Here is an 11,497-nt window from a genome sequence, read left to right on the forward strand (position 1 = left end):
GGGGTCTATATAAGGCCTCCATTTCTTCACCGGAGGTATGCACGTCTTCATCTTGAGGCTACCTTCTTGTCATTTCTCGCCTGACTTGAGCGTCGGAGGACCGTCGCCGGGACACCCCTCCCGGCTCGGTTTTGTTGCAGGTTCGCCGGAGCACTCGAGGATCCAGCAGAGAGCGCCACGTGCCCAGCGTCCGCTGACTCTTGGTTCGGACAGGATCAGTGATGAAAAAGCTGAATGACTACGACAATTATTTGAAGATATTCTAAGATGGTCGAAACTGATGCCGACAATTTGCAATATTGATAGTCTATCAGCAATTGGTCGGGCATAGAGCCATATGTATAATAGTAAATCTATGCATATACGTCATAAACATAATACTATTAGATAATTACTCTCAATGGGAGTTATCACTATTTACCATGTGAAGTCAAAGGATAACTTAGCGGATATTCTAACTAAAGGGTTAAATCAAGAGTTAGTTGCAAACTCATCATGAGGAATGAGTTTGATGTCATTGCCAGTGATCAGTGCAGAGGACACTCAACCTATGCTAACTGGAGATCCTAAGAACTAGGTTTAAAGAGACAACTAATTTACACTAACTAGACACACTATGGGAGATATCCAATAAAACAGTAACCAGATCAGGGTAAGCCGATGGCCTTTTAATGATCAAGAAGAGTAGATAATTACTCTCGAGGAATCACCTATATGAGAAAGAAGTGGAGCCACTTCGAAGATAATTGGAGGCAGAATTCTTAGAGATTCTCATAGAACTAGACGTGTTCATGGCCAAGAATGAACGCACTCATGAGAATTGAGCTGTATCAGGGAGAGTCTTGGGTGAGATTTGTCAAAACTTAGACAGATGGCAGAATAGTTCAAGGGCATCATGTTTACTGCTAGCCAGTATGCAAACAGATCTTCACAAGGAAATATTTAAAGGGCAAAACCTACCTATCCTATATTTGACTCAACTGCTAAATGTTATCACATATCCTATATTTCATTTATGTGGGGGATTATTAGAATTGTGAATGGAATAAAGAGGTGGAGACGAAGAGACTCTATTGTACATGGGTTGTTAGTCTCACAATGGAAGTCTCTTGGTTTTATTATTGCTTTAAATTATAACACATGCATTGATATTGTAAACATATGCATGGAGAGAGACTCTCTCGCACGTGGGTGCGCAAGGGTGGATGCAAATCTAAGGGCCGGATTGTATTAAATCAATGTTGACTCGTGTGCGAGCACGACCTACATACGTCGAATGCCGAACTGGTCGAGGCAAGATTTGCCCAAGTGAATAACCAAACATTTTACCACCGAATCTCTTTTTATTACCTGCTCAAGAGGGCAACAGAAATATTAATATAAAATTAATTGTGATTTTGTAACGTCTCGACATTAATTGAGACATTAAACTCATTAATGGTGACTTCATAATGTCTCGATATTAATAGAGATACTAAACTCATTACTAATGATTTCGTAATGTCTTGACATTAATGAAGACATTAAAGTCATTAATAGTGACATTAAACCCAACATTAAATGATTATAATTTGGTTATTCATTGCAGGCAAGATGAGGACTCCTATATAAGAAAACTGAATCTTGAGCAAAGGATAAAAAATAGCGGAAGATAAGCGAAAGAGAGTGCGAGAGGAAGAGTAGGAAGCGAACCTCTGTCCACTCGTGTTCTCCCACAAAACTCTCAGTCGTGCATCCATTCGACTGAACTACTCGTGATAGTACTCGGGTGCATTCTCAGTTCACCACAAACAACCAGTACTTGATTGCGTATGTAGTTTTGTCGTTGTATTCTGATAAACAGACAATCCGAAAAAATCTCAAAGCACAGTCGGAGGTAGAGTGAATTTGTTTCAAGAAAATTGCATTGAGCGCAAGCCTCGATATCTTACTCATCGAATTTCCTTTCTGACTCGACGATCGACTCCCAATTTTTACTACGCACCGCATCAACTCCGTAACTCGGATCACCAGAAATTTGATAAAATCAGCTCTACTAACAACATAAAATTATTCACTTAGATCATCTCAATTGATAAATTAGAATTAATTATATATAATTTTAATTCAATTAATTTTTTTCCCAACATATCTGGTTACACATTGTCTAATAGAAAGCGTACAGGATGATCACATGATAACTACGAAGAATATATTTTACTTCCTTACCAAGAAGACAATACATTTGCATCATCAGTGTGTCCAGGATTTAAATTTAAGTTTTAAATAAAGTAAATATATTTCAAATTCGTCGGGCGAAACCCGACACCCGAAATCCGAAACTCAAAGAAATACCAAAACTTGACATGCAAGAAAAACAAGCGGCTCAGCTGGGTCAAACTTATTTCCTTGACCTCGTAGTACGAAAATACCCTCGTAACGTTTCCGGATTAACGATTCCAAGCTTCCCAGAAAAAAGATGAATGTGTGCAAAAATGTAATTTAAGTCGTCGATACCGACAAATTTCCTGTTTAACGCGATTAATTTAGTAAAAAAGTAACAACGAAGCGAATTAAATAGGCCTCCCTCGTCCCCACGTCGGCCCTCGCGAGAGCGGAGGAAGCCCCACCGCCGACCCCATCGCGCGCTCGCGGAAGCGTCGTCCCTCCTCCGCTGCCTCCCCCCCTCCCCTCCCATAGCCCCCCACATTCGGCGAAGCTATCTCAGTCCCGGTCTCCCCGTCAAGATCACAGGCACAGCAATCGTTCGAGGTCGATCCCAATCTTGGCGTCGCTGACCTGTCGTCGTGGTCCTAGTGGTGGCGGAGGACGTGACGGAGTGTGAGTAGTGCTTATGGTCTCTATGATGAGGCTCGTGAGTCGTTGCTGGAAGCCGGCGGTAGAGGTTCGGGATGGTGGATCAGTCAGCGGCGACGATCGCCTCCTTTGGTACAAGAATCTCGGCCGCCATGCGGTCGGGGAGTTCTCTATGGCGGTGGCGCAGGCGAATGCTCTGTTGGAGGATGGAAGCCAGATCGAGTCGGGCCCCTTGAGCTGGAGGGAGGACACGCGTGGCACGTTCGTCGGGGTCTACGACGGGCACGGCGGGCCGGAGACGTCGCGGTACATAACGGAGCGTTTATTTGCTAACCTCAAAAGTATGTATTTTTTTTTTCCCTTTTGTTTTCTGTATGTATAGCTGGAGGAAGCGACATGCGCTGTCCTTTCTCATACGCTTGCCGTTCATTGATTAGAGTTCGTTGGTAATTTCTTCTTCCGAATTGTGGTTCATATTGCGCCATTACTTGAAGATTTGAGCATTTTCCTAATGTTTCATACGTTTCTTTGCTAAATTTGTGAAATCTTATCCAATCATTTGTAGAAATCTTCTGAATTGATTTGTTTTCCTGTTTATGTAATGTTGTGTCTCAAAGTTTTATGTTGCCACTGATTCACAAGTCTTCTATAAGATAATTTCAGGCTTATCATTCTATGGACATTTCAAGTCATTATCTTTGAAATTGAAACTCTTTGCTGTTTAATATCTTAGTCTGAAGATACATTTGCCTGTTTTTCTTCACTGTAGTAACGTTCTGTTATTATGTCCAGGGTTTGCTTCAGAACATGAAGGTATTTCAGTAGATGTCATAAGGAAGGCATTTTCAGCCACGGAAGAGGGTTTCATCTCTACTGTAAGAAAGCAGTGGCTCAATAAACCACAGATTGCCTCGGTTGGTTCGTGTTGTTTGGTTGGTATTGTATCTAGCGGGATGCTCTATGTGGCAAATGTTGGAGATTCACGCGCAGTACTAGGAAGAATTGAGAGAGGTATTAGAGAGGTTACGGCAATACAAATGTCTGCAGAACACAATGCGAGCTTTGAAGCTGTGAGGGAGGAATTGCATTCATTGCATCCTGATGACCCACAGATTGTTGTTTTGAAGCATAAGGTTTGGCGTGTGAAAGGCCTTATACAGGTAATTCTTCTTTGAACAACTTTGAAATTATATCTGTAGTTCGAGTGATGCATTCATGGTAATGCCTTGAAACTTTTGCACAAATTATCACTATTCATTTTGTGTAATAACTAATAAGGCAATTTGTGGCACTTGACTTGAAATACATACACATCATATGACAATATATTGCACCAGCACACAGTGATTCTTCATACCTTCATATAAATAATAATAAGCTTGGTTGTCAAATTCAAAGTCAGCATCAATATCAAGATAGGATATTCAAAGAGTTCAGGTATTAGTAGTAGCAGATCAAAAGGATCAATGAAATTAGAATTATTAGGAAATTTTAAAAATGCAGTGAGTCCTATGATAAAATTATTCTATTATGAGATTATTGAAATGCTCTAAAATTTTAAGAAGAATGTTTTATTATTTGTTGCAGTAGAACAACTTATTAGTAATATAATATACAAATAATCACATATTCATCAATATAAATTTAAATAGAAGGTAAATGATAATAAAATCGTTCTTAATATATTTCTCAATAATATTAGAATATTAATGTTTTTTTTATAAAAGTGTTACTATTTCATGTTCTATGTATTCTTAATTACATTTGGATTATACATAAATTTTGAACCCAAATATTCTGCTAAAATTTTCTGCTTAAGGGTAATATGAAACCAAATATTGTGTTATTTAAAGACCTCAAAAGGGCAACGATGATGCTTTCAAATAAAACAGCCTATCAATCAACCTTTTGTGTGCTTGTTTAATCTTTTTGTATGATTATATTATGATCTTTGTCCTTTCTTTAAATGCTACAAGAAAACTATTACGCATTAGGACAAACCATTGTATTCTTCCTTTTTCTTTGTGGATAAAAATGAAAGTTTTGTAATCATATATTTGAATTTTTTTTATATGAATCATCTGATTTTTCCTAAATATTTGCTAGTCTTAAGACTTAATACAAATGTTTTCTTTTCCTGATGAGTATTTGTTGCTCTGAAGGCTTTCTTTTGAGTTTTGAAGTCAAGAATGCAACGAGTAGCTTTGTGGTTGAATAATCAGATGAACCTGTGTCAAATAATAAACATAAGATTTCTGTTCGAACCAATATGTTATGATTAGGATTAGTAGTTGAGTAGTTCAGTGCAAGTAACTGTGATGAGCTTCTGTTTCAGACAGAATTTTGATACAGAGAATTTTGATTAAGATATTCAATCTACTTATATATTTTTACAATATACCTTGTTAATATATTTTACAACACAACATTTGTATTATGAGATGAGCAATTCGTTGTTGTTATATTGTCAAAGGTGAAGTTTGATCCTATGATTGTTTAAAAAAATATAAAGATAATCTGATTTATTATCATCTGCTATAGGATGAACGCTGTATTAGCTTATTTGACTTGTTTTTTTTATTTGAGCTCTAATTTTTGTAAATTCTTTTACATTTGTTTTTTCAAGAATCATGTTGATGTTTTTGCACCTGATTGAAATTTTATTTTTCATTTCAAGAATTGAGTTCAGGGGTTAAGCATTTGATACTTTGTCCTTGTTCTTAGTGTAGGGACATGTATATAATAGCATAAAACATTGTCTCTAGCCCCACGAGCATAGCCAAGTTGGTACTTGGGTGGTAAAATTGCATCACAGAAGCAAAGTTTGAATTCCCTAGGGTTCATTCCCTTGGGGAATTAGTTTCTCCCACCTAGGAGGCCACTCGGTACCGTGATTTACCTCCCTTCCACAAGGCCTTGCGGCAGGCAGTGGAGGGGTTGGGGTGAGGGTAATCACTTTTTGCATCACATAAAACATTGCATCTGCACCCTATTGAAACTCTTATCATTTAAAGAATGAGTAGAGGTGTAAGCATATGATAGTTGCTCTAGCTCTTAGCACAGGAACATATACTCTAGTCTAATTGTCTAAAGTATGCTTTGCTTCTACATCAGATTGAAATTGCTTTGTGTATGCATTAGATACTTTGTCCTAGTTCCATCTAGTGTGTGTGCACACATTCAATGCAACATAGATATCTAGTGGATTGTTGCATGCTATGATACTTTGTCCTAGTTCTTAGGGCTGGGACATCTGCATAATAGCATAAACCAAGCATTGCTTTTGCACCAGATTGAAATTTGATAATTTAGGTAAGCATTTGATGCTTTGTCCTCTAGTGTGTGTGACGCACAATGAAGCAACCTAGATATATTAAGAATTGCGGCCTCACTTTGAACCTGAGAATTAAGTAATAAGTATAGTATCTGTCAGGCTTAAGTATGCCGTTTTTCTTAAGTTTGCAGTAATTGATAGTTTATTTAAGAATTCTCATATTTTACATTGAAACTCATCTTTGCACTTGATCATAAAGATGCTCTTTAGCACAAGATTATTACAGTTTCATTTTTTTTTGGAATGAGAATTCTGTTACAATAGGCTTGTAAACATTGGTTTGAAATATTCCTAATAGTACTTCCTTTCTTTGATATATTTTTACAGGTTTCTAGATCCATCGGAGATGCATATCTAAAAGATACAGAGTTCAACCGTGAGCCATTGATATCCAGATTCCGACTTCCTGATCCCTTCCATAAGCCGATCCTTAGTCATGAACCATCAATAGTAACACATAAACTCTCTCCTGAAGATCAATTTTTGATTTTTGCATCAGATGGTCTATGGGAGCATTTCAGCAATCAAGAGGTTGTGGATATGATTCACAACTCACCGCGTAATGTAAGATGTCGTTTACTTCTTCTACAGTTCTTTTTCTTGGAACTATGAAATATGCTTTATGAATTTAGAACACCTTGTATTATACATATATGACTAGGAATTGAAGTGTTGAGCCATGACCATTGGCATGGACAAAATTTTCCGTTTTACACAACGACCAACACGTGAGACGATAGTGGTGCTACAGCTCTTTCACTTTCTCGAGCAGCAATGGTGGTGCACAATGGAAATAGAAAGACAAGAGGAAGAGAGAGTAAGGGAGAGAGAAGAGTTGTGAGAGGAGAGGGGAGAAGCGGATTGATGGATCGTTGAAGAATGTCATGAGCACGACATGCTACTGATGGAAAGCGGTGGTTAGTGGTGAGGCAGGAGAGGCAGAGGAATTGAGGGAGATGAGGAAAGTATGTGGAGAGAAAATTAATTCCTAACTCCTCAAAAACTCCATTAACCTAATTAAACACAACTAATGACTAACTAGATTTTCCTATATATAAATGCAATTCAGACCTAAACTAAACCAAAATAAGGACAAATCAATTCTGATTTGAACCCACTTGAAAATTGTAAATAATTTAAAATGTAAAAAAATTTAATAGGATTAAATGTGGTATCTAACATTCTCAAAAATTCTTTTTTGTGTTTTATCTTATGTGATGTTAGGAGAGATCATAAAACACCCATTAGTTTATAGAGGAAGGAGAAATGTCTCATTTTCTTTTTACTGATTCCATCAGTCTAGGGATGAAAGTTGAGTAGATTATAAGCATAAATTATTATGGAAAAAACATACAAAATCTGACATAGTAGATAGTTGCACCATGTTATCAGCAGAATCAAGATCCGTGCAACTTCTCTTTGCTAAATTTATTTTTAATGTTCCCTTATCTGATACATATTTCTCACTATTATTTTTCAGGGTATTGCAAGAAAACTTGTGAAAGCTGCACTGCAAGAGGCTGCAAAGAAAAGAGAAATGAGGTACGCTGACCTCACAAAGATTGATCGTGGAGTTAGGAGGCATTTCCATGATGATATAACTGCCATAGTTATATTTCTTGATCCTAATCTGATAAGCAAAAACTTCTATCATGGTCCCGTACTTTCACTCAAAGGAGTTGGCGTTCCTGTATAAGCAGACGTTAGCCCAGAGACTCCAGACGCTTCATCCCGGGTCTCCTCAGGCCTGATTCAAAATCTTTCCTTACTCTACTAGCATGAATCTGTTTTCAGGTTCTCACATGGTCCTAGTGGTCCAAAGCAAGAAGGACAGGAACCGCATTCTTTAATTTAGCTTGAGAGCTTGCAGTTTTGCACTGAAAATAGATGAGTATTAGCTATTACAGAACACTTTGGTTTGCCTTGACAGTCAAAGGGCTGGCTTCAAATGTGTCAAAATCTAGTTCGAAGTCACAGCCTCTGCACTGCAGGTAAAAGAACTTGGGACTTGAGAATGATTTGTAATTTGAATCTTGTCGTATATTTCTTTATTGCACTTCTACTTTTTTTGTTATTTGTTGAGACGTGATATAATTTGACTACTGAGCCTTTTCATTACTAACCCTTATTTCGCAGTGTGGCTGTTCAAGCTTTTCATTATTCTTTTTCTCTTGAGGCTCGAGGGTGAGAAGATGAAGCTTGATCCAGCTTCCTAGGTTTATCGTCTTATTCCTTCCTTTAGGATAAAGGGTCATACTAGGGAAGTTCTACATCATTTCATATTTGGATCGACAGGTTTTTAATGCCTTCCATTTAATCCTTTGTAATAATCCAACAGAATCTGTGAACCAGTCCTTAAATAATCCAACAATGGTACCACGTCAGTTTATTTTCTAAAATAAAAAAAAATCTGGTTGTTCTAGACCTGTATACTCTTAAGAAAGGAGCTTGTACAAGCTTATGGTAGGGTTTCTATAGACCTGAAACATTAAAGATATCACATATAACAAGTCTTATATTTCTGGACTAATTCAAATCAGACCTGAGACAGGAAATATTTGGACATGCTGTTTTTTTTCTCTAATATCACGTTAATGCTGTTTGATTGATCGTTTATTTTTTTTAGTTTAGAATACACATTTAGTTGTTATTCTTTTCCAAAGTGCTTGATATTTCTTTTCCCACTGTGGTTCTTCTGGTATCCATTTGTCAATCTGTTTTAACCAATAATGTAAGAACTCCAAAAGCATATGTCACTGTCTTGCTTTCTTATGATAAAGAGGGCATTGACAGTGAAAGGGAACACATTCTAAGAATGTGATATGGAAATTCACTCTCTTTTCAACTGCTCTTGCATTGCAATGTCTCAGTTGCCCAAGTTTTGGATGTCTCACTTGTTTCTAACAACCAACAGACAATTCTTTTTTTTTTTCCTTCTTTTAGTAGATCTTCTGTGATTAAAGAGGATAGTGGCTTCACTCAGTGGACAACCTTATTTGCTTTAAGACAAAGTTGTGGTCCATGTGTGCCATAGGGAGAGGAGGAAGAAGAAGAAAGTTGATAGTGATGCTGTGAGCTTTGTAGGCTATTTGCTTTCGGGTTTGCCAAACCTTGAAACTTTGCTGAGGTTTTTGTTTCCCCAACACTTGCTAACCAAAGCCATCTAGAGAAATGTAGTGATGTTGGTTGGGTTGACAAGGATAAGGTGGTGTTGGAACCGAAAGGTGAGTTTGGTGTAGTGGAACCATGTATAATTGGATTATTTGTTATAGGATTTGTCACTATCTATTCAACTATCTCCATGAAACCATGAGCTCATCTAGTTATCGATCCACTAGGGTTGTCGGTATGGTAGCGTAGGTCCCAACTATTAGTGTGCCAATGCACACTTTTGGATTTAGTCAACATAGCCTTCGAAAATGGTCACGTCGAGCCAAGGGTTGAATCCTTTCTCTTTAAGATGAAATTGTTCTACTCGTGTGCTTATTATTTATTGATAATCATCTCTAAAGTTAATGACTTTGACACAAAATAAGAACACTCTAAAATTGAATCATAGGAAACATTTAATGTCTTAGATCTCTTAGATATATGACTAAAAGTAGTGTCTAGAGGAGCGGCTTGAATAGCTCTAAAACTAAATCAATGATAATGTAAAATCTTTTAATGTGGTTTAGAACCCTTAGTCTTACTCAATAGTCTATTAATTAGTAAAATGAGTCGCTCCTTAAAAATCTTATTATCTTTTCTCTTTGTCAAAGGCAAAGAAATCTCATAAAAAAGGTTTTCTTTTACATAAAAATATAAACAATACAAACCTAAAGAAAACTCGCAAGAGCTTGAACAATTATATATATATATATATATATATATATATATATATATGTAAAGGGCTATAAAGAAGAAAATATTTTTTTGTTTAGAGTTATGGAATTGTTATAGAATAATAGTTTTATCATTGCGATACAAGGTCCCTTTGTCCCTTTATTCATAGCCTTTGAAATAAACTTGGGTAAGTTTCAATTAGTAGTTTTGTCTAATTTTAGTTGACTCAAATTCTTTTTAGGCGATTGAAAAAACAGATCACTGAAGATTTGCTTACCAATTGTTATCTTCAATCCACTTAATATCTGTTCAATCGATAGAATATTTGTTAGTCAACTCAATTAGATAACATTATAGACATATTTTAGTAGATTATGATTCTAATTAACTCAAAAATATTCTTAAATGATTAAATCGAATTCAGTCGATTTAAAACCTATCAGTTAACTAAGCAATAAAATTTATTTAAATTAGTGATCGTGCACACGTGTTGCATAAGCTAGATCCCTTATATCAGGTGGAACAATGCAAGAGAGGTCTGAGAGAAGAATTGGTTTATAAAAAATGTGGCTTCGCCCCTAGTTACGTGTGTAATATAATACATGAACACATGTGGGTAATGGACTCTCCTTCGTAAACAAATAATTTAATTCTTTATATCATATATTAAACTGATAAGAACAAATACTATATTTAATCTTAGCTTAAAGACTGCCCATAAATTATGTAAGGGTGCGTCAGAATTAGGTAAGGGTGCGCCAGATTCATGCAATAGTGCAATACTACGATGACGCTTGAGAATTTCAATAACAAGTTACTGTAATGTACTCCCTCTTATAAAAATTTAATTTAATATCATACTTAATCTTAGCCAAAAAGCCAAGAAAAGTATTTATAGAGGTTTCTCTATTTTACAATTTGTCAATTCTAAAATGTGAAACTAAAAAGAATCTTAGATTTCAAATTGATTAATGAAAAAAAATTCAATAATGCGTTGCTGCTAAGTCTTGAACTCTAGATCCCTAATTGATTAATGAGAAATTTTTTTAATAATACGCTATAGTTGAATATCGAATTCTAGATCATTAATTAATTAATGAGAAGATGAGCACAAATTCCATGTAAACACAAACAAGATATTGCTATAGAAACTATAGAAGCTTTAAAATGACCTTTAATCGGTACTAGAGGATCACTAAGATAGCGGATCTATCTTTTTTTAGAATGACCCTTAATTAATAAAACTTAATAATTGTTGTATATGAGTTTTGTATTGAAGGTTTCCTTACGCCCCTAGTTATAATAGCAAATGAGAATTTAAACAAGTACCCACGGATGTGGTGCAATGATAAAACCCTTGGGGAACAAATGAACAAATATTTTAGAGGTCGATCCCTAAGTGTACATAAATTGTACTCTGAATTTAACTTAGTAAAGACAAATAGACAATACTCTTATTTGGATTGCTTCTAGTCGATTTGACTCGATTTAGTTTGAGTTCTATTGAGTGAAAATGAATGATAATGAAACCTTATCAACCAA

At 36.1% G+C, this 11,497-nt stretch overlaps 1 protein-coding gene and 1 pseudogene across 2 annotated transcripts; one reads left to right on the plus strand and one right to left on the minus strand.

Moving 5' to 3' along the window:
- The first annotated feature begins 2,605 nt into the window (after nt 1-2,605).
- Nucleotides 2,606-8,631, plus strand: LOC122040888 (probable protein phosphatase 2C 60). 2 transcript variants are annotated; one of them, XR_006128739.1, is made up of 5 exons: nt 2,606-3,137; nt 3,589-3,956; nt 6,458-6,694; nt 7,611-8,121; nt 8,267-8,631. XR_006128739.1 is itself a non-coding variant. In XM_042600369.1 (4 exons), exons 1-4 carry the CDS (start codon nt 2,834-2,836, stop codon nt 7,824-7,826), a joined length of 1,125 nt encoding a protein of 374 aa, XP_042456303.1. In that variant the 5' UTR covers nt 2,606-2,833; the 3' UTR covers nt 7,827-8,204. The 2 variants fall into 2 exon arrangements, 1 of the variants encoding a protein (XP_042456303.1); XM_042600369.1 differs by lacking the exon at nt 8,267-8,631 and having other exon boundaries at nt 7,611-8,204.
- Nucleotides 8,632-10,703: 2,072 nt separating this feature from the next.
- LOC122044506 lies at nt 10,704-10,847 on the minus strand (annotated as a pseudogene).
- Between the last annotated feature and the right edge of the window lie 650 nt (nt 10,848-11,497).

This window comes from Zingiber officinale, chromosome 2A, assembly GCF_018446385.1.
Source record: "Zingiber officinale cultivar Zhangliang chromosome 2A, Zo_v1.1, whole genome shotgun sequence".
Lineage (NCBI taxonomy): Eukaryota > Viridiplantae > Streptophyta > Magnoliopsida > Zingiberales > Zingiberaceae > Zingiber > Zingiber officinale.

Coding starts and splice junctions, on each gene's coding strand:
- LOC122040888 (XM_042600369.1), top strand. CDS start 2,834: ATGGTCTCTATGATGAGGCTCGTGAGTCGTTGCTGGAAGCCGGCGGTA. Junction 3,138..3,588: donor TTTATTTGCTAACCTCAAAA/GTATGTATTTTT, acceptor TATTATGTCCAG/GGTTTGCTTCAGAACATGAA. Junction 6,695..7,610: donor TTCACAACTCACCGCGTAAT/GTAAGATGTCGT, acceptor ATTATTTTTCAG/GGTATTGCAAGAAAACTTGT.